The 24,163-nt window shown below is 42.8% G+C and overlaps 1 protein-coding gene across 1 annotated transcript; it reads right to left on the bottom strand.

Moving 5' to 3' along the window:
- Positions 1-310: 310 nt before the first annotated feature.
- Positions 311-8,008, bottom strand: LOC124218498 (uncharacterized). The gene is made up of 3 exons (XM_069136499.1): positions 7,810-8,008; positions 2,825-7,744; positions 311-2,094 (listed from the first exon to the last, which is right to left on the bottom strand). Exons 1-3 carry the CDS (start codon positions 8,006-8,008, stop codon positions 311-313), a joined length of 6,903 nt encoding a protein of 2,300 aa, XP_068992600.1.
- Between the last annotated feature and the right edge of the window lie 16,155 nt (positions 8,009-24,163).

Raw genomic sequence — 24,163 nt, forward strand, 5'->3', positions numbered from 1 at the left:
ACTAAAGAAGGATTTGCAGTGTGACGGCAGGTTTGAATTTTACAGAAGTATTTCTTTATTATGGTAAAGTGGCGAGTACATCTTTCCAGCAGTCCCGATGGTCTTAGACTGACCTTTTTGGCTCTTAGGTGGATGCAGGGCCTCTTGGCCTTTTCCACCCCCACCCTCATACCCTTACTTATACTTTAGTGACCGAGACTCACCAACTAGCCACGTTTCCTCATCTGGCAACAGCATGTTGGATAGCCTTTGTCACAATACAATCCTTAAATTTACGACACTTAAAACACACACAGTCTTATCTTTACTCCTACACTAGTTTCCATGGGTTTGTGTCTAGTAGGAGGTTTGAGTGTAGGGGGTTCGGGCGGTGAAAGTATAGTTGTTTGTTTCTGATTTGCCATGATTCGTTTTTCTCTGGGCGTGTTTGTACTTGTGTTTTCTTGTATGTGTACCATTTGTCTGTCGTGTCTTCTATTGTCTCTATGTGTTCTTCGTCTTCGTGTCGTCTTGAAAGTGCGTCTGGTACATCGTGCATTGTACCTTTTCGGTGTGTAATGTCAAAGTCGTATTCTAATAGTTCTAGTGCCCATCGTGCAAGTCGGCATGTGAGGTTTTTTAATTCTCTTAGCCACTTAAGTGCGTGGTGATCTGTGATTACTTTGAAGTGGTATCCTTCCAAGTAGGGTCTGAATTTTTTTATGGACCAGATTACCGCCAAACATTCTCTCTCAGTGGTGGAGTATTTTCGTTCTGCCTCGCTAAGCGCATGGCTAGCGTACGCTACGACATGTTCTTCGTCATCGAGAGATTGTGTTAGTACGGCACCTATCCCTGTTCCGCTAGCGTCTGTTTGTAGTGTGAATGTTTGTGTGTAGTCTGGGCATGCGAGTGTGGGTGGTGATGTGAGTGCGTGTTTGATTGTGTTTATTGCGTTTTCTTGTTCTTCTCCCCAGTGCCATTTCTGGTCTTTTTTCAGTAGTCGTGTTAGTGGTTCTGTAATGTGTGCGAAGTTAGGTATGAAGCGTCTGTACCATGATGCCATGCCAATTAGTCTCCGTAATTGTTTTATTGTTTTTGGGCTTGGGTAGTTTCCTATGGGTTTGGTTTTGTCGGGGTCTATGTGTAGTCCGTGTCTGTCTACTATGTATCCGAGGTATTTTACTTGTGCGCATCCGAATTCGCACTTCTCTGGATTTATTGTTAGTCCCGCGTCTGTAATCCTTTTGAGTATTTGTTCTAGTCTTTGTAAGTGTTCGTGAAATGTTTGTGTTACTATTATTATGTCGTGTAAGTATGCGAATGCATATGGTTCGCATTCTGGGCCTATGAGTCTGTCTAGTAGTCTTTGGAATGTCGCCGGTGCGCCTGTTAGTCCGTATGGCATTCTTTTAAATTGAAATAAGCCCATTCCCGGGACTGTAAAGGCTGTTATGTGTTTGCTGTCTTCGTCGAGGGGTATTTGGAAGTATGCTTGGCTTAAGTCGATTTTTGATATGTACTGTGCTGTCCGTAGTTTGTCTAATATTGCTGTCATGTATGGTAGTGGGTATGCATTTTTTTTTGATACTGAGTTTACTTTTCTGAAGTCTAAGCAGAATCGATATGTGTTATTTGGCTTTTTTATCATGACGATTGGGCTCGACCATTCACTTTCTGATGGTTCTATCACGTCTTCTCTTAACATTTTGTCTATTTCTGTGTGGATGGCTTCTCTAATTTTTGGTGATACCATACAATATCTTTGTTTTATGGGTGCGTCTCCTTGTGTGTCTATTTTGTGTTTGATTAGGTGTGTTAGGCCGAGTTGGCCCGGTAGTGTTGAGATTTTCTGCTGCATTGTCGTCTGTAGTTGTGTGTAATGTGATTGTGTGAGTTCTTGTATTCCTGCGCATATCTGTGGTTCGGTTTCTTCGTCCGTTTGTGTGTCGTCTGTTGTGTGTGCGTTTGTGGGTATGATTTTTTGATTTGTGATTTGTGTGTTCTGTGGGTTGTCTTTTGGGAGGGTGTTTTCCGGTGGTGTCTTTGTGCTGGGTAGTGTTGGGGTTAGTGGTTTTTGTTTTATGGTTGTTTTTTCTGTGTTTTCGTGTCTTTCTGTTGTTTTCGGGTGCGTTTGTTGTTTCGTTGCTTCTAGTTTTTCTGCTGCTTTTGCTTGTTTTGTGTGTGTTTGTGTTGATTGATGTCGTATTTTTCTTGTTTGATGTATTTGTGTGTATTCTTTGAGTGGTGTAGGTGTTTAGAGAGATAGCAAAAAGATATGGATCATCGACGTGGGATCCGCGAATTAGTGATGAGAACGAGTGTGAATGAAACCAAATGATGTTGAGATGGAGAGAGATGATGATTAATAGTAACCGAGAATTTTATTGATTCTGATGCGGCGATACAGACCGTATCGCAAGAGAACGTTACAGAGAGTGAAGATTTTACAGAGCGAGAGAACACATAGATTATACACATACATGATTTCGAGATAGTAGAGAATACATGAGATACAGCTGATGGGTTTTGAGTCGCGACACGGGCAAGCGGCGAGATTTGACGCAGAGACGGCAAGTAAACATTGCACGCGAGTGTGCGTACATGTGCGAGGACGATCTTGAGTGTCACGAGATACACATTTAACTATTCGATACCTTGCCGAAACATACCGCCCGCTTCGCTATCGGTAACGATCGCGAAATTAGATTATGCCGCCCGCCGTGCGTTATTTATTCTTAGAGTCAATAATTGTCTTAAGAGGACACTGGAAGCACACACAATTTTACGATTGGACGTTTTAACACAGAGGATTTCGTTTTAACGGTCACAACGCGAAGGAGACCGTCGGTTCCCGGATGCACTTCGATCACTTTCACGAGGGGCCACACAGATGGAGGTAGATTGTCGTTTTTTACGAGAACGATGGATCCGATTTTGATGTTCCCGTGATGAGTCTGCCATTTCGAGAAGTTTTGGAAGGACTGAAGATACTCCGTACTCCACCGTTTCCAAAAATGCTCTAGCATTTGACGCGAGTGTTGCCAATGCGATAGCCGTTGAACTGGCACCTCGATGAGTGACGGCTCAGGAATTGTGTTCAATGCTGAGCCGACGAGAAAGTGTCCTGGAGTCAAGGCACTTGGATCCCGTGGATCGTCCAAGATAGCACAAAGAGGTCGAGAATTAAGCGTGGCTTCTACTTGCGTGAGGAACGTCGCGAATTGCTCGAACGTTTGAGTAGCTTCTCCGATGACTCGTTTGAGGTGAAATTTGACTGATTTCACTCCGGCTTCCCATTTTCCACCGAAATGAGGCGCGGAGGGAGGATTGAACCGCCACTGGGTTCCGTGTGATGCGAGGATGTTTGCGATTTCTGAGAACTCCTTTGACGATGCAGCGAGAAGACGGCGAAGTTCTGAGTCTGCGTCGACGAGATTCGTTCCACAATCGCTTGCGATTGAGGCACAAATTCCTCGTCGAGATGTGAAGCGTTTGTACGCCGCGATGAATGCCTCCGTCGTGTAGTCCGAAACTAGCTCGAGATGCACAGCCGAGGTCGTGAAGCAGATGAAGATAACGATATATCCCTTGCATGATTTCGCTCCTCTTCCGCGGAAGGCTCGAATCGAGAATGGACCAGCGTAGTCAACGCCAGAGTGAAGAAACGGCCTTGATTGCGTGACTCGAGACTGAGGGAGTTGGCCCATCTGTTGGCTGCTGAGGGTGGCACGATGACGCGCACAAGGAACGCAACGATGTATGAACATGCGGATCGGTACTCTTCCTCCCAGGATCCAGTACCGCTGTCGGATTGTAGCGAGAGTGAGTTGCGGACCTCCGTGGAGCGTCAACCGATGATGATGATCGATGATCAATGTGAAGAACGATGATTCGCGAGGCAAGATGAACGGGTGCTTTTCGTCATACAAAAGCAATGAGTGATTCAGTCGACCACCGACTCTGAGGAATCCGTTCGAATCGATGAACGGCGTGAGTCGCGATAGTAGATGACTTCGAGTGAGACTTGAGCTTGTCTCGATTTGGCGAATTTCTTCTGCAAAGTACGCCTGCTGGGTCACCTTGGTCCAAAACAGTTGGGCGTCGCTCAATTCGAGAGTAGAGATCGGTCCGACAGTGATAGACGTGTTTACGCGATTCGATGTCGTCTTCGCGAGGAACCGATTTGCTGCGCGTTTACACAATGATGTGACTTTGAGGAGAGTCGATAGTTTTGAGTAGCGATCGACGAGATCCCAGATTTGTAGCGGCTTAGCAGTTGCGATGTGCGTCGACAGCCCTTTTCTTTCCTCGAGATGAATGTTTTCTTCCGGTCGCGGAGATAAGGATGGCCAATTGACAGAAGGCTTCGAGAGCCAGGATGGTCCGAAGGTCCAAAGTTCTGATTTTTGGAGTTGCTCCGGAGATGCACCACGAGACGCAAAATCAACGGGGTTTTCGAAACCCGAGATGTGATACCAGCGAGCGCGCGCGAACTCTTGGATTTCCGTTACGCGATTACGAACGAATTCCTTCCACCGCGATGGGTGGCTTTTGATCCACGCGAGCGCGACTGTGGAATCCGTCCACAGATAAACCGGGGTGTTTTCGAAATTAAGAGTCTTTTCCACATGACACATCAACCGGACGAGAAGATTCGCAGCACAGAGTTCGAGACGAGGAATTGTCACCTTCTTTAGCGGCGCTACTTTAGTTTTCGCGCACACTAGTGAAACGCGCACTTCGTGAGTGTTGATATACGTTCGCGCGTAGATCACTGCGCCTAATGCACTTTGAGAGGCGTCCGCGAAACCGTGGATCTCTATCCCGAGAGATGCTGAACTTAACCCGATCCATCGTGAGATGGTGATAGCTGAGATGCCTTGAAGATCTTGTAGAAACTCGATCCATCGCGAGGACAATGAAGCTGAGAGCGGCTCGTCCCAGTCGAAACCGAGTGCCCACAATTCCTGCATAAAGATTTTGGCTCTGATCGTGATCGGCGAGAGCCATCCGAGAGGATCAAAGAGCTGCGCGGTTTGTGAGAGAACTTTTCGTTTCGTGAAATTGTCCCGAGTTTGATGAATTTGCGGAGAGAACGCGAACGCGTCGATGTCTGGTCTCCACGCAAGACCGAGAGCCCGAAAGAATGGACTTTGATCGAGATTCAGATGCATCGCGATCTCTTGATGGTTTCGAGAAATGTCAACGAGAGTTTCTGGGTGGCTTGAAGTCCACTTTTGAAGTTCAAAGCCGCCCGCCTTGAGCAATTGATTGAGTTCGTTGATTTTCTCGCGACCTTGATCAACGTCCTCTGCTCCTGAGAGGATGTCGTCGACGTACGTGTTCTCGAGAATGACGTGGCTCGCAAAGGGATACTGCTTACCTTCGTCCTGAACGAGTTGATGAAGAACACGGATCACGAGATACGGAGCGCTTGCAAGACCATACGTTACCGTAGTCAGTTGATATTCTTCAATCGGTAGCTCTGGTTCTTCCCTCCAGAGGATTCGCTGAAAATCTTGGTCATCATTGTGGACCAAAATTTGTCGGTACATCTTGACGATGTCTGATGAGAACGCGACTGGATATTGTCGCCAGCGTAAGAGAACGTCCGCGAGGTCGGTTTGCACTTTTGGACCGACGAGAAGATTGTCATTGCGAGAGAGTCCGAGGTTGGTTCTTTGAGACCCGTTGAACACGACACGCAACTTTGTTGTTGAACTGCTGTCGCGAACTACACCGTGATGGGGAAGATAAAACACGCGGGAATTGTCTTCAGGTGTATTGATAGCTCGACGCATGTGCCCGAGTTCACGATATTCACGAAGGAAGCTCGAGTAAGCCTCCTTGAGTTTCGCGTCGCTACCGAACCGTTTCTCCAAACGAAGGAGCATTTGATGCGCGGGATTCCGCGAGTTGCCGAGCTCTACCGAATTGTCCTTGAGCGGCAGCCGAACTACGTAACGACCGGACGCAGTTCGAGAAACCGTTTCGCGAAAGTGTTGCTCACAACGCTTTTCTTCGGAAGCTAGTGCCACAGGTTTCGACACTTCTTCCTGCTTCCAAAACTGCTGCACGAGATCGAGCAGTTCGTGATCGAGGGAGCATTGGAAGCCTTGGACTGCGCCATACGAGGGGCTTGCTGCTTCCGCTGAAACGCAGCCGGAGAGGACCCAACCGAACTGAGTTTCTTGCGCGATTGGTGTTCCTGGTGCTCCTCTTCGAACTCCTTGACCAATGATGTTGCTGTAGATGTCAGCTCCGAGAATTACGTCGATTTGACTGGGATGTGTAAAGCTTGGATCCGCGAGGTCGAGTCCTCGTAGATGAGGCCAGTCTTCGACGAGAAGTCGAAGTGAGGGTAGATACGATGTGAGTCGTGGAAGCACGAGTGCCTCCACCTGACTTGAGAACGAGGTGTGAGCACGAGATTGGAGTTGCAATGTCGCGATGCCGCGAGTCACTGCCGATTGATGAGCTCCGACGCCAATGATCGGTATCGTTGCTTGATGCCGACGTAGTCGCAATTGTTGCGCTAGCGACTCCGTGACGAATGAACTCTCGGATCCTTGATCGAGTAGAGCGCGAGCGATGATTCTTTCTCCAGTCTCCGGATTCGAGGCGATCAATTGCACTGTGGCGAGAAGAACTTGAGAGCGCTTGATCATTGTAGGCTGAGCTGAGTGGTTGCTCACCTGAGAGGCGCTATTCGAGATCGGTGCGTTCTGCACTGCCGGTTGCGCTACTGCAGCCTGTCCTTGAGATGTGCCGCTGTCAGCAGCTGTCGAGATTGAGGAAGAGTTTCGATGCAGCAAGGAATGATGTCGACCGTTGAACACGCGACACGTTTTGTTGGATCGACAGTCCTTCTGCTGATGTGGACCGAGACAATTGAAGCAAAGCTTTTTCGCAGAAACCACTTCCCTTCTTTGATCCAGAGATTTGTCGCGAAAGGTCGAACAGAACGCGATGTAGTGGTTGCCTTTGCAACAAGCACACGACTGTTCCTTTGATTGCGCTGTATGTGACCTTGTCGTCTGAAGATTTGACCTTCCTTGCGATGAGTGCGGTTTCGACGTCGCGATTTGATTATGAGCATGAGCTTGCACCACGGCTTCGAGGGTGTGGATGCGACCGATGAGAAACGCCTTGAGCTCCGCAAACGTGGGGGGCTCGAGTTTCTCGCTAACACTTTTCTCCCACTCTTCGAGAGATGCTGGGTCGAGCTTGCGAATCGTCATGTGTACGATGATGTGATCCCCTAATTTCTCGGGACTATCGAGAAGTTCGAGCGCGCCAAGAGCTTCGCAAGTGTTGCTGTGCAAGCTCTTCAGTTCCGATGATAATTTTTTAGTGACACGAGGAATCGCGAAAAGTGTCGCGAGATGAGAATCCGTCAAAAGTCTCTTGTTTTCGTACCGCGATACGAGAGTTTCCCAGGCTCGAGGGAAGTTTTCAGCGGTGAGAGCGATGTTTTTAATGAGTTGTGACGGTTCATCGGTAAGACTTGTTTTTAGGTAGTGCAGTTTTTCCACTTCCGAGAGTTGCGAATTTTCGCGAACGATTGATGTGAAGAGGTCGTGGAAAGTCTTCCAGTCTGAGTAATTGCCCGAGAACGTAGGCAATTCGATGCGTGGTAGCCGTTTTGAGGCTCCTCCAGTTGTGAGTTGGGGGGCTACGGCTGTTGGCACGATCGGTGCCGATAGAGTCTTGAGAGTTTCGAGTAGATCGAGCATCTCTCCCTTCGCGTTCAAGTACTGCTCTTCGCAATGTCCGAATAGTCTTTCGCGAAATACGAAAGTCTTTTGATAGCGTCGGGTTGATCACCTTTTGCTGCGATTCTAATTTGATCGACTGTCTCGTGCATGCCTTGGAACTTCAGCCAATTCGAATTTAAAGCATCTAATCGCGGTTGCACTTGCCCGAGGGTTGTTTTTGCTTCACCGAGCTTGCGCAAGTTTTCGAGAGTGCGACAGATGCGCCTGAAGAGATCGGTCTGACGTTCAATGTATTCGTCGATCGTCATTTTGACAAACGAGAGGATTTAGACTCACGCGACGAACTGAGTTTTCACGAACGAGACACAAACACACTGATAGTGGCGCGACGCGATTCACACTTCGAGAGATCGGTGTTGGTGACGCTCAGATCTTAGTCACGGTCACTACAGAGGACACCGCACGCTTGAATTTAACGGACGCGACTGATTTTTGTTGATGGTTTTCACCGATAACGAGATTGTTCACTTTGGTAACGTGAACTTTCGCAACTTGATACACACGCGATAGTTCCGTTTCACTCACTAGCTAATTCGTTTTCCAGTAAGTCGCAACGATTCGAAAGATTCGACTTGATTTGCGAATGATCCGATTCGATTCGCGACTGATCCGGCTCGAAGGACCAAAAAATTTTTAGAGGGATAGCAAAAAGATATGGATCATCGACGTGGGATCCGCGAATTAGTGATGAGAACGAGTGTGAATGAAACCAAATGATGTTGAGATGGAGAGAGATGATGATTAATAGTAACCGAGAATTTTATTGATTCTGATGCGGCGATACAGACCGTATCGCAAGAGAACGTTACAGAGAGTGAAGATTTTACAGAGCGAGAGAACACATAGATTATACACATACATGATTTCGAGATAGTAGAGAATACATGAGATACAGCTGATGGGTTTTGAGTCGCGACACGGGCAAGCGGCGAGATTTGACGCAGAGACGGCAAGTAAACATTGCACGCGAGTGTGCGTACATGTGCGAGGACGATCTTGAGTGTCACGAGATACACATTTAACTATTCGATACCTTGCCGAAACAGTAGGTAGTTCTTGTGGTCTGGCTCGCATGTCGTAGTGTGTCTGTGGGTCGTCTATAAGTGACCATGTGCTTTCTCCATAATTTATTTGTATCCAAAATCTCATTAAGCCGCTGTTCCCAATGATACATTGCGAGCCGAAGTTTGGTATTAATCCGAAATTAATTTTTTTTGTTATGTTACCGAGGCGTATTGGGAGTGTTACTGCTCCTTCTATCGTCACCTGTGTTCCGTTTCCCATTGTAGCTGTTCTGTCGGGCGTGTCGTCTATTGGTGTGTCTGTGTTGTGTAGTATTTGTATTACTTCTGCGCCTAGGTATGAGTGTGTCGTGCCTGTGTCTATTAACGCGTTAAATTCGTGACCGTGTATTTCGATTCTGATGTGAAATCTATTTTCCGTTCTGTTGTTATCTGTTGTCGGTGCTACCGTCTCGGGTGTGTTTGTGTTGTTTGTGGGGCTGCCCTCCCACCCTTGCTGGGTCCACCCTTACTCGTTTCCCTGGTTCTGTACCTGTGTGCATTGCCATTCGAGGTGTCCGGGTTGGTTGCAGTTAAAGCATCTGCGTGGTGTTGTGCCTGTGTCGAGTTCGTTTGTGTTTGTTGCTGAGTGTAGTGTGGTGAGTTATAGGTGATTGCGGGGTATCGAGTTTGTTGCGTGTTTTGGTTTGTTTGGTTTTGTCGTATATTGTCTGTGAGTGCCGGTGGTATATTTGGTGTTGGAAGTAGTGCTGGGCGAGGTTGTGCTTGTGCGTAATTGTATGGGATGTATTGTTTGTGGTGTGTTTGGTGTGTGTAGGTTTGTCGTGGATGTGTGTAGTTATTTAATATTGTTTGTTTGTGTTTTCCCATTCGATGTTTGCTTCCCATTCTTTCGCGGCTATTTCCAGCTGGTCGAAGTTCGTGAAGTCGTATGGTTTTATGTATGCCTTGTATTCTAGTTTCATGTTTCTGTATGCCAGGTCTAATTGTGTTCGTGGGTGGTATGGCGGTTTTAGCTGTGATAGTAGTGTTCTAAATTGTATTAGGAATTGTGTGATTTTTTGTGTTGGTCCTTGTACGTAATTTCTGATTTTTTGTTCTAGCCTGTCCCTATGTTGTATGTCTTGAAATGCGTGTGTAATGTCTCTTTCGAATTCTTCCAGTGTTCGCCATTTGCCTCTATTTAATCTGTACCAGTTTTTTGCGTCACCTTCGAGTATCGGGTTGAGGTTGTTGATTAATTGTGTGTCGTGTATTTCGTATCCCGTTTAGTAGTCGCGGAGATTTTGTAAAAATTCGTGTATGTTTTCGTTTGTATTTCCCGAGTATTTTATGTTCCATGTTTGTATTGTTCTCATTGCCATTGCTGGCTGATTCCAGTATGTACTGTTCGGGTTTGGTGTGTGGTTTAGGCGTGTCGTGTTTTGGTTGTCTGTGGGGTGCATTGACTGTGTGCTATATAGGTGTGGATCTTCGTATTCGTTTCTGTCGCTTGGTAGTGCTCCGAGGTCTATTAGGTTTTGTAAAAGTCGTGTGTTACGTGTGTTGGTGGCTAAAAATGTGTCTGTTCCCGTGAAGTGTCGGTTCGTTTGATTGTTTATTACCGTGTTAGTTTGCGTGTGTGTAGGTGTTGGGATTGTATTGTATGTTTGTGTGGGGTTTCTTGGTTCTGGGCTTTCTTGTGGTTGGATTTGTGTACTATGTAAGTTGTGGGTATTCTCTATGATAGCTGCATCGATTATATTTATTGCGTTTGGTGAATTTATCGTGTGTCGTCTATTTATTTCCTGTGGTTGGGTCGGCGTTTGTCGGTCTCGTGTCGCGCGCGGCTCGCTCTGTGTCGAGTTGTTTTGGTTGCGTTCGGGTGTGTGTATGTCCATGTGTTCGCGCGCCAGGCCTTGCGGTTCCCTGTGTCCTTGGTCTGCCATTGTGTGTATCGTGTTTGGTAGTGTGTATGTTCAACTGTCATTATTCGAATTTTCGTGACTGTGTAGCTTTGTTTCGTGAGTCTATGTGTACTTTGTTAGCGTTTATTCTTGTGTTTTGTCTCTTAATTGTTCGGATTTGGGGTAAAAATGTGGGTAATTCACGTTGGGCGCCAATTTGTGACGGGTTTTGGGTCCGCACTAAATATGTGGAAGGGAGAAACAATTAGAGACGCGGCGAGAAAGTCAAGACTGAGTGAATAGGTAAAACTTTGTGTGTGTATTTCCGGGGAGAATAGATGTGTTGAGATCGGGGAGGGAGTCGACTTGAAACTATAAAAGATAGGTATAAAGTGGTTGTAGACGTTAGATGTGGCTGATCACGCCTCAGCCCTTAGCGTTGCTTAATTCTAGCTTAAAGGTACGCGCGCGGGGGCGGGGGGGGGGGGGGGGGCGGTCTAAGGCGACGGGAAGTGTGAGGTAGGAAGGGTCGGTATTGCGGGGGGAGGAATGGGGGGGAGGTGCAGATTGGCTGTAGATCGCAGGCTAACCTGGTGTCGTCGGTCGGTGTGGCTGGGTGGCTGTGTGGAGGGGGACGTCCTGCTTATCGCTCCGTTTTCCTTCTCTCTCTCTCTCTCTCTCTCTCTCTTTCTTTCTTGGGGGTTCGTGCCGGGTTACGTCGTTCCTTTTTGCGAGACGCGGTCGTACTGCTGGCTGGCGCTCGGCTCAGCCGAGCGTCGGTGGGCTTCGGGTAGCTTCGGGTGTTTCCCGACGGGCCGGGACTCACCCGTTCGGCCCTTCCCCGCGGGTTTAGGGTTTGTTGTGACTTGCACTCTAGGTGCAACGTCACACCGTGACAGCAATTTTTTGCGGGCCATCCAATTGCGGTAAAACTAACGCTCTTCTCTTACCCATCACCCACGGCAACGGGTTGCGATTCGAAAATGTCTACGTCTATTCGGAATCTCTCATCAAGCCAAATGTTACGAAGCGGAAAATCGAGAGAGAAAAAGGATTTATTTTGTGACGAAGCTCTCCTTTTAAAGTCTCGCGATAGACTGTTTTTACAATAATGTAGGTTGACGCAGTAACCTTATTCTTTTGAAAGGCATAAGAGGTTTATAAACGTCTTTTATCTATAATGACTACTAGATCATTAAAAAGGGGACAAAACTGGTGATTTCACCCTTTGTAAGATTTCTCCCCCCCGAGGAAAAGAGTCGACCTGACTCGGAAAAGATAAACAATTAAAAAAAAAGGGATCTAGCAGTCAGTGCTCGAAGGTGAGTTGAAACTGTGGCTCTAAAAATTAAAAGACTCCCTTTTTACTATCTGACATTTGCCCACAGTCTCAAGGTAAACCACAGAAAACCTTGAGCAGATAGTCAAGCGTTAAATTGAATTTTAAAATTTATGGGCCTTGTTTTATAAAGGTAAGTGTTAAGGGAATGTTGGTGAGCTCTTCATGAGATTCCTTGGCCGAAGACTCGAGACAGACCGAAGGGCAGGAGACAGAAGGGATCCCAGAGGAAGAGATTTTCTTTCAAAGTTTTTGCGGGGATCAAGACAAGGACAGGTGAACCGACCCGGGGTTTCCTCCGGACACAGCACACCCTAGAGTTGGGAGGACAAAAGTGAGAGGAAGCGGATGATTCCCAATTCGCTAAGCAAATTCGGAGGAAAAAACACGATTGATTGGATTTATAACTCATTCAATAAAAGAAAAGGAACGATCTTATCTGAATATCTGGAGAACCCGGGCGAAGACCGGACAAATAGCACAGCTGGAGGTATCATCGGGAACAGCCAAAGGCGGCAGATTCGTCGGGGAAAATCTATAAAAACTCAAAGAAACTGACATATTGGTGAGAAAATAAGAGAGGATACGACGCAGGCCTCTAACCACGAACTGTAAAGCAATAGGGCTGAGGAACTTAGAAGAAACCGAAGATATCCGCCCTTTCGAAACATCGGTAGCTAGTTTCCCGAATTCTGAGGAACAGAAGGTTGCGCTGCCCAAACCGGATTAGAGGGTGCCCTCTTGGAGGCATTATTGCGCCACGAATCTTCCGCAGTCTTCAACTGACGGTCGAGTTTAAAACAATTCTTCGCGATATGTCCTCTTATGCCGCAAAACTGGCACTCTGAGACAGGCCGATTGGAGTTTGATCTATTGGAACGAGAGAAACCACTATTTTTCCTTCCTGGAAGAGAATATGAGCTAGGCTGATTGTCTGAAGGACGGGACGAAGAATTTTCTGAAGGTTCAGCTTAGTTCAATCGATGAAGTTGACGCGAACCTCAATCCGCCTCGTTTATGGCTTCTTATTCTAAGCCCTCAATAATTGCTTCATGTAGAGAAGTTGGAGCTGCGAGCCTCAGATGATACCGAAGCTCCGGATTCCGAAACGCAATAATGAATTTCGCCCGAGCTATCTGATCTCTAGCTTTTTCTGCACAATCAGTAAGGGAATATCGAGCGAGACGTTCGATGTCATTTCCGAGAGAGGCTAAATCTTCCTTGGGCCCTTGACGTCTATTTTCAAACTGAGTGACATAAAGTTTGGAAAGATGTTCTTCGCCAAACCGAAGTTTGAGAGCTGCACAAATGCTGTCGAAATTTTCAGAATCCGAATCTGAAAGCGATCCAAGAACTACCAAGGCCGGACCAGACAAAGACGCTGTCAAATTAGCTGCTTTCTGGGACGGACTCCAACCATTAACCTTACTTATCATGTTGAACTGACGTTCGTATAGACTCCAAGCAGACAAACCGTCATACGAACCGGGCTTCAAATTCGATTGTTTCGAGGGCAACTCTACAACACTCGCGGCAGGTACAGAGACCTGATTAAGTCCGAACGAGCTCTGAGTCTGCGGAGGGAGAACATTGACAATTCCGCGCGATTTTAAAAAGGCCAAGAACTCTGACTGAATATCTACGCTAGGATGAGACGACGCGACAGGAGGCTCAACTACTTTTGAAATATCACGTGACGGAACATCGTGGCATTGCGGAAAAGAGCTAACCTGAGCTTGTCGCGAGACATGAGCAGGTGGAAAGTTTTTAGCAACAGGGTGAATTTCGCCTCCCCCATAAATGGCGTCAGACCTTGATTGATCCGGAATTGAATGAATGGAGGTCCTCCTTTCTGGGACCGGGACTGAAGGTAGAGAAGTCCTTTTACCTGGGGACGGAACTGGGCGTATTGGGAATTCCTGCGGCCGCTCTTGAAGCTTCTGCACACCTTTCAGAATCCCGGTCAGCACCTGGGACATGAATTTCTGTGGTTGACGCTGTTGCGAGAGGAGTTCGTGCAAAAGATTCTGCCGTTCTTGTTGCTGCAGGTGTAGCTGTTGTTGGTGTTGTTGTTGCTGTTGTTGATGTTGTTGTTGCTGCTGTATTTGTCGCATCAGTAGATCTTGATTTCCTTGGATGAGGTCTGCCAAGAGAGCTAGTTGGGGCTGGGGCTGAACCTCAGCTTCCAAACGAGGAGAAACAGGAGGAAACGCCGGATCAAGGGACGAAACGCGCCCGGCAGCCCGCCGCTCCGCGCGTGATGCCCTCGGAGATCTTTGCATTCTTGGTATACTTCTTATCACTTGAAATTCACTCAAAACTCTGTCGAGATTCAGAAGAATGCCACTTCCGACACCAATGTTACGAAGCGGAAAATTAAGAGAGGAAAAGGATTTATTTTGTGACTAAGCTCTCCTTTTAAAGTCTCGAGATAGACTGTTTTCACAATAATGTAGGTTGACGCAGCGATCTTATTCTTTTGAAAGACATAAGAGGTTTATGAACGTCTTTTATCTATGATGACTACTAGATCATTAAAAAGGGGACAAAACGGGTGATTTTACCCTTTGTAACAGTATCAATTTTTGAAAAAGTTACTAGAACCCGTGCAGGGAGTGGGTTATTTCCCGTTTCGCGAGAACATGAGGTTGTAAAACTGGAAGATGCTCGCCCCAACTCTGTAATGATTTTCGACGATGTGGCCTGTGAAAAGCAAGATAATATCAGAGCATACTTCAGCATGGGCAGGCATCGCGATATCAATAGTTTTTATCTGAATCAAACGTATGCGCGCATTCCAAAACACCTACTGCGTGACAATGTAAACTTATTGGTGCTATTTCGGCAGGATGATACGAATCTGAAACATATCTACAACGATCATGTAAACACAGACATGACGTATGAGCAATTTAAAGACTTGTGTTCGGCATGCTGGAATGATGACAATTACAGTTTCACCGTAATTGACAAGGATAGCGAAATTAATGGGGTGCGATATGGGAAGGGGTTTGACTGTTTTATAAGCATAAAGTGGCATAAACTTGCACAGTTTTATCGCAACAATCAGGTCGGCAACATGGAGAGTGCCAAGATTCGTGAGCATAGCGATACATTGAGTAAAATATCGGAAGCATCCGATGTCATACGGCGGAAGCATAAGATGCTCAAGTCAGACAAGAACACGACCGAACAGGTTATGGAAGAGGTGTTCAAGCCTTTAGTAACACCGTTGCAAGAATTAGTTGATACCTCAAGACAGCAGCAGCAGCATATTAAACATGAAATTAAAACGGAAGTACCGGATGTGACAATGAAAAAAGAAGGAGAAAAAGATGACGAGAGTACCGGGGATGATGATGATGATGATGACGGCGATGAGGACATGGACGATGAGAATTTCATGGATGCAAATGATAAAACACTGAAGTTTGGTGAAATTTCTACTACAAGTACGCCGGTAAAGAGAACAACGGATTCCACGGCGCAATATTTGAAAATGTTCAGCACAAGTAAAAAGAGGGATTTGGATACCACATACGGTGTTCGAAAGTTGACAAACGGTATGATGATTGGTGATACGCCGATCAATTTCACTGATAATCTGGTGAATGTGGGGGATGAAAGTTATGAGAGAACACCTGGATTACTCGAATTACTGCTTAAAAAATCACCCGATGCATCGATTGTAAATGATGTGGATAAGAATAATTATATAAAAATTGTAACGACGACAAATGCGCATCGAAAACGTTACCAAGCCGATGGAAGCCTTCGAGATGATTTAAAAAGCGCAAAGTATAGAAATTTCATTGCAAAACACGTTGGCTCGCCGAAAAAATCAGGTAAAGGCTTACCTGACTATAAGATTGCGCGAAAGGAGGGGCAAGATGTTAATTACGTCTACTGGGATCATCCAAATAAAATTGTAGATCGCCTCGGGCTGCTTATGGCGTCACAGACTGCAGGCAATACCAACCATTCCAACGAAATAGTCTCCATTATTGAAGAGTTGCGCGAGGCCGGAATCGTTTATGAGCGGCGTGTAAACATAAAATCATCATTTGTTCAGTGACCGTCCAGTGATGAGCATAGACATATTCCAAAGACATTCGGAGCGTAGTGGTGGCAAAAAATTTATTCGAGGGCCTCCGGGTGTTAGATTCAAAACCACCAACGACAATCAGTACGATATAGACAGCAAACGATTGTGTAATATCGCTGATCCGCAGATGGAAAACGATGCCGTTTCCCTAAAAGTTCTCAGTACCGCTTTACGATCTATGGCTGTGGATATTGTGAATACTTTTCAATCAAATTTTGAGAGTTTCGCGCATAATCACAACGAGGAGTTGAAACAGCTACGCATAAATAACAAAATCATTGAAAATACGTTGAATCGCATCAAACATATTGGGGAGCAGGCAACACCAACGTTGGGACAGACCAGCAGGGAATTAGTATCGATTGAGGAACCAGAGTGGTTGGACAGCAATTCGAAAAATTGATAGGTGAAGAGTTGGGAACAATGAAGACTGCCATAGCTGCCGAACTTCACAGACAGGCTCGACGCAACTATCCGCGCCGATTTGTAGATGTACGCGGACTGGATGAGACCTGGCAAGCTGATCTCGTCGATATGACCGCATACAGCTCGTGCAACAAGGGATACGAATACCTACTAACAATCATCGATACATTTTCCAAGTACGCGTGGGCGGTGCCGATAAAGTCCAAGAGTGGGAAAGATGTTGCTGCTGCCATGAAATCTGTACTGATCCAATGCCGTATACCTACACATCTGCACGTTGATCGAGGCAAAGAATTTTACAACAGCGAATTCTAAGCCCTCGTGAAGCATCACAATATCAACATGTATTCGACATTCAGCAACTTAAAGGCGTCGATATGCGAACGTTTCAATCGAACATTGAAGAATAAAATGTGGAAGCGGTTTACTCTCCAAGGATCGTACGAGTGGATTAATATTTTGGATGATTTAATGAAGTCCTACAACAACACCAAACATCGCACGATTCGGATGAAACCGGTGGATGTTAGCACGGAGAATGAAAAACAGCTGTATCGTAGCGTGTACAAGCCTCGGCAAATCAAACGAAGTGATCGAGCGCGGAAATTCAGTGTAGGCGATCGAGTTCGAATCAGCAAGTACAGGAATGTATTCGAAAAAGGCTATACACCCAATTGGACGACTGAAATATTCACCGTGAGTGAGGTGAAAAATACCAATCCACCCACCTACAAACTTACCGATTATCAAGATCATCCCATCGAGGGGGGCTTCTACGAGAAAGAGCTCACCAAAGTGAAATATACCAACGGCTACCTTGTGGAGAAAGTGTTACGCAAATGGGGGAATCTGTTCTATGTGAAGTGGTTGGGTTTTGATAGTTCGCACAATAGTTTGATAAATGAAACAGACATGTAACATAATTTGTATGAATTTTCCAAATTACAATGGAAGATTTTGATATACAAATATACAAATAATTCCACATTTTATCTCCTTTGTACGCACACGTGCCATACTCTGTACTATGAAAATAATAATAACAACAATAATAATAATAATGATAATAATAATAATAATATGCAATTTTTCCATACGATTATCACACATTTTAGTTTTTTGGAAAACTTTTTTTGTATTTTCGGAAAACTTTTTTTCATTTTCTGAAATTTTTTTCATTTTCTGAAAACTTTTCCCGTGGTTAACGAATAAATATGAATAATCGCTCGATATGTTAATGATAAATAGATGAATAATTGTTAAGTACATGAATTCGCATTTTGAAACTTCAAATCCATTAAATATCGTATTGATCGTGAAACGTTTCCGCCCGATGGTGGATCGTCCGAGGCCTCAAACATCAAATATTTACATCAATTCTACGTCTACAGTTTTATCCTATAGCTATTGGGGGGCTGGGACAAACCCTCCAAGGTACGGTGTCGGTCTGTCCAGGTATCAATTGCCTTCTGTCATCCTGCCAACTCAGAGTCAGCTTTTTTTGTACGATCGTGCTTACTTCGTGTTTTTTGCTGTGTATTAAACACTGTGGAAGAGTCAACTCTTGGTAAGCCATCAGACAACGCTTATAATCATCAACCATGATGCTATATATCGGTGAATTTTTCACACCCTTGGCACGCTTACTCACTTTTACGCCACTGTCATATTTTTCCCCATCCTCACCCATCGTAGTAAATGTGTACAGCTTTGCTCGCAGTCCCACAAACTCTGTCATAATTTTACCATTATTTTCATCCTTCATTAGCCCTAGTTGTTTTTTGTTTATGAGGGGAATACCATACTCAATGTCAGGCGGATAGTCAGAGGTATCAAACATTGTATCTACATCACGTTTGATGATATCGTAGATATTAGGCACATTGAATTGATAACTGAGGCTGTCTGTGTCGGTATACATCAATTTAGCTTGTTTATTCGAAGAGTTGGCTTTAATATAATTATAGTGAAAATCGTAGAGGAAGATTTTCGACAGATCCAGAATTGATGCGCCGACGTAAATAGGTTTGGCGAAGTGAACTTTGACACGATTCATTTCAATGATAACCATTGTTCAGTGCCTGAGCGTCGTTTTGTGCCCGTGTCATTGCGATCTCCGTGCGAGCCGCGCTCGAACGATTCGTCTCTGCAGGGATGCCAAATCTCGCGTAGACGAGGAGGCGAGCGCGCATCACGCATTTTTTAAAACAGTCCAGTTAAGTCGTCCGTCTAGTGACGATCGTGAGTGACGCCGTGCGTTCTCTCGTACCACGACCAAAGACGAGAGGCCCAAATATACTCTCGTATACGTTCGCTCTACGGAGTAAGGTAGATGAGTACGGCCCGAGTGTCTCTCATTCTACACGGGACCGAGTGCCCATACACACATACCAAGGGTCTTGCACCCTTTCATCATACAACGAGCCCGAGCGCTCTTGGTGTACTACCAACACCAATCATACTCTCATATACGTTGGCTCCTCGGAGTAAAGCAAACGCAAATCATACGAAATTCGATCGAATCGAATAAAACAAAAATCGCAGTACGAAACGCACTCGAGATCGCGGTGGCATGAGCCAAACGGGCTGTAACCGGCATATACACATTCATATACACAATCGACACATGCTTTTATACGTTTACAAATACATGTTCATAGTTCGTGGGTTTTTATGCCGCAAGGCTTTTCCCACAAGAGCCTATAAACATTCATAATTCGATGGCTCAAACGCGAGAGTTTTTTTATTCAAGAAACCTCAACCTCTATCCTCCATACTAATAAAAAAGGTTCAATTCAAAACTACGAGGCAACTTCGCCTATGAAGAAGCTTCGACTATACAACCATATATTGCCAAATACGGTGCAGCTGTGAAAGTTTGCTCGGGCTGTTAAATATTGAGGTTGGATCATTGAAATAAATATATTCGTGAGGTTTATTATATATAATGATAACAATAATTAAATTATTTATTGATAACTGTGAAAGATTCTTAAGATACATGAGGATTACAATATGTATGTATAAGCCATAGCGAGATGCGCTCTCTCTCTATCTACATGGCTGACTGACTGTATTACGCTATACATGCGCGCACACACACACTCACATACTATACACCTAGCGGCGCGCGCATCCTCACTCATGGATATATCTTGTTACATTTGTATGTGTGCAGTATGGCAATTACGTATAATTCAACACACCTCCTTAATTCCATACTGTACAACTCTATCTTCGGTAAACAGTTAATTTTCTGAATACAACCAAAATACTTTTCTTTTCATATCATAAAATTAAATTAACAAATTTTTCTTTTCTCAAAAAAAACTTTGATAAGTATAGTAATAACAATCGTAATAATTAATTATTCAAATTTAACAATAATCTTATTCTTTCAAACTTATATCTACCTAACGCTTTTGTAAAGATATCAGCTAAATTATTTTCAGTATCAACTTTTATAATATCAATTTCTTTCTTATCATAACATTCGTTTACAAAGTGATAATGTATTTCAATATATTTGGATCTTTTAGTTAAATTACCATATTTTGCAATCAAAACTGCACCAGAATTGTCTTCATATATTTTTATCGGTAAATCAATTTTTACTTTGAAGTCTTTAATCAAGCTTTTTATGAATTTTACTTCGCTCACTGCCTCTGATAACGCTACATATTCGGCAGATGTCGATGATTTTGTTACACTATTTTGTTTTTTTTGTTTTCCAATAAATTATGTTTCCATAAAATCTTATTGCAAATCCAGTAGTGGATTTTCTATCATTTGTGTCACCTGCCCAATCAGCATCAACAAAACAATCCAAAATGTCAGCTTTCAAATTTCTTTTGTAAGTCACCTTTAAACTTCTTGTAAGATACAAATATTTTAAGACTCTCAATGCATATTTATAATGTATGTCGTTATAACAATTTTGAAACCTACTCAAGTAATTTACGCTGTAGCTTATATCAAATCTTGTACATGTACTTATATACATTAATGCTCCTATCAAGTTTCTATATTTTATATTATTTGATGCTGATTGTGCGGGTTCAATATTCAAACTTTGTTCCATCGGTGTATTATACAATTTACTTTCAATTATTTGGTAATGTTTCGCTAATGACTCAATATATTCACTTTGATCTAATGTCATCATTTCATTTTTATAATCATATTCAATATTTATTCCTAAATACGTTTTCACTTTACCCAAATCTTTCATTGCAAATCTCTGACTTAATTTTACTTTTATTTCCTTAATTTTATTCTGATCTTGTCCGCAAATTAATAAATCATCTACAAACAAAATTATATATATTTTCTCGCCATTTGCCTCTTCCAAGATATATAAACAATAATCACTATTGCTCCTTTGAAAATTCAACTTTGTAATATATTTGTCAAAGCATTCATACCACGCTCTCGGGCTCTCACGCAATCCATACAACGCTTTTTCCAATTTATACACTCTGTCAGTTTTATCGTTGTAGCCATCGGGTTGTTTGACATAAATTTCTGACTTAATCGCACCGTTCAAAAAAGCAGTTTCAACATCCATCTGTTCAATCATATATTTATTTTGAACGCAAAAAGCTAATAACAATTTCAATGTTTGTAATCTCGCAACTGGTGAATATATATCTTCAACAATTTCCTTTTGTTGGAAACCTCTAACTACTAATCTTGCCTTTTTTAAATTATTCGATTTGTTTGTGTATACCCATTTGACATCGATTATTTTTTTGTCTTTTGGTTTGTTTACAAGTTTCCAAGTTTTATTTTTATTTATACAATCGATTTCTCTTTGCATTGCTTCTTTCCATAATTCAGACTCATTGCTACTCAAAGCTTCGTCATATGTCTTTGGGCTATTCTCGCTTACAAAATTTACATATATGTAGTAGGTTTCTCTATTACCATAATAACCCCATCGGTCGGGTTCTTTTGTTTGTCTGTTAGACTTTCTACGAGTTGGAATTTCTGTCTCTTCGCAATCTACAAAATTTCCCGAGTCGTTACTTGAATTTATTTCTTTTTCAATTTTTGGACTTTTCTTTGGACTTGATTTTTTCTTGGGACTTGGACTTTTTATTTTTACTGGACTCTCAATTCTATCATCAAAAACGTCATCCTCTACATCGTTATCATTCATTTCACTCTCATTTTCACTCTCATCATTTCCTTTAAAGCCAATCAAATTTTCATGTTTTTCGATTATATCTACATGTCTCGCTATTTTTACTCGAGCGTTGTACAAAACTCTGTATCCTACATTCTCATATCCAACTAATATTCCACAATCTGATTTTATATCCCATTTATTATCTCTTTGGCTCTCATCAATTTTGAAAAATACTTTGCTTCCGTACAATTTTAGATTTTCAATATTAGGCCTTTTTCCAAAAAAAATTTCATAAGGGCTTTTCCTTTCAAAGGTATTTGCTATCGTTCTATTTTTTGAATAACTTGCTGTTAAAATTGCTTCTGGCCAATATCGAATATTTAATCTTGCGTCCGCCAGTAAGCATCTCGCTGCGTCCATAATTGTTCTATTAAAACGTTCAGCTGTTCCGTTAAGCTGATGTACATATGGGGGGCATTTATCCAAGATTATCCCTTTTTCTCTGATAAGATTGAAAATGTCTCTATTTATGTATTCTTTTCCATTGTCACATCTTAATTTCTTAATTTTCTTTCCAGTGAAATTTTCAACCTTATTTATATAGTCCAAAAAACATTGATAAACTTGACTTTTATATTTTATTGTATAAACAATTGAAAATTTGCTATAGTCATCAATGAAACTAACGAAATAACAAGAATTATCATATCCAATATTTTTCTGCGGACCATTTACGTCTGTATGTACAATTTCTAGTATTTCTCTCGCTCTACTTCTATCATTCTTAAACGGTAAAGCATGCATCTTATTTTGTATACATGTACCACATCTCAAGTGAACATTCTCTAATTTTTTCGGGATTCCATCTACATAGTTTTCTCTACACATTGTATTTAAATAATTGAAATTGATATGTCCTAACATTCTATGGTACCTTTCTTTTTCAGTCATTGTTTGTGTACTATTTGCATTGTGATTATTTTTCAAGACATAACTCTCTAATTTGTAAAGTCCATTTTCTTTGTAAGCTATTCCAACTATATCACCAAATTTATTGTAAATACATGATTTTTCTCTAATTGAAACAATTTTGTAATTATCAGTAATTCTCGCGTAGCTCAACAAATTTTTGTCCATTTCTTTTACATAAAATACGTTTGATACAGGTATTTCAAATTCTTTACCATTTACTATTAAATAAATCAAGACTTTTCCTACTTTTGTAACCTTTAATGGTCTGCCATCTCCTACTTTAACTACAACTGGTTTTTGTAAATCTGAACTCTCAAAGAAATATGAATCATCATTTATTATGTTATCCGAACAACCGCTATCAAGAATCCATTCCATTTTGCACAAATCATTCATAAATACTCTACTTTCATACTCGCAAATTTTACTATTCATATTATTTTCAACGACATTTCCATTTTGACATTCTAATTTCGCAAAAAAGGTTTCATTTGACTTATAATTATTTTCTTCGTTGTACGTATACCTCGCGTTGTGGTAGTTACCGTTGTTGTTGTTGTTGTTGCCATAACCTCTTCCGCGACCTCTTTGACCATAGCCTCTCTCGTTGTAACCTCTACCTCTTGATTGTGTGAAGTTACCTCTGCTCGTGTTATAACCTCTTGGCTGATACGTCTCTTCGTATTGTCGTCGTTGGTGTTGATGTTGTTGTTGCTGTTGATGTTGTTGTTGCTGGTAGTGACCACCTCCTGGCCACCTACCCCTCTGATTGAAGCCGCCACGACCTCGACAATCTCTTGCATAATGTCCTCTCTTGTGACATCTATTACACTCCACGTCACGAACTTCAGTTTTGAAAACACTCGATTTTATATGATTGTTTGACATTTTACTTTTAGTTTCATACATCACAATTTTATTTTTCAAAAATTCACAATTTTGTTCCGTATCTTTAACACTATCGATAATATCACCGAGATAGCTGAGTGAATCAGGCAGTGTTTTTATGAGATAGTCCAATTTTTCTCTCTCTTTTACTGTAGCACCAGCGTTTTTCAATTCGTTTATTAGTTTTTCAAATTCAAAGAAAAATGCACTCGAATTTTCAAAGTCTTTTAAGCGTAATCGATCAAGTCTATTTCTAACACAAATTTGTAAACTCGTTGACGGTTTCAAGTAAATTTGGTCGAATTTGTGCATAATTTTATACGCGGTATTCTCGTCGCCGACAAACTCGAGTTGCTTATTCGAAATACTTGAATATATATAGTTCATTGCTTTTATGTTAGCTTCTTTCCACGTCGTTTCATCATCTTTGTTCGATTTTTCGCGTATCGCATTGTCTTTGCACTTCTTCCACTCTAGGAATAAAAGTATCCTCTTTTTCCATTTATCGTAATCTTGACCGTCAAAAACGGGTACCGACATTTCGTCCGACTTTGTCATTTTACTCAGCTTCGCTATATGTGCTACTTTTATCAAAATTTAATATCAATCTTTATCCGCGCGCATCTCGTTCAAT

The sequence above is a fragment of the Neodiprion pinetum genome, chromosome 5, assembly GCF_021155775.2.
Source record: "Neodiprion pinetum isolate iyNeoPine1 chromosome 5, iyNeoPine1.2, whole genome shotgun sequence".
NCBI lineage: Eukaryota > Metazoa > Arthropoda > Insecta > Hymenoptera > Diprionidae > Neodiprion > Neodiprion pinetum.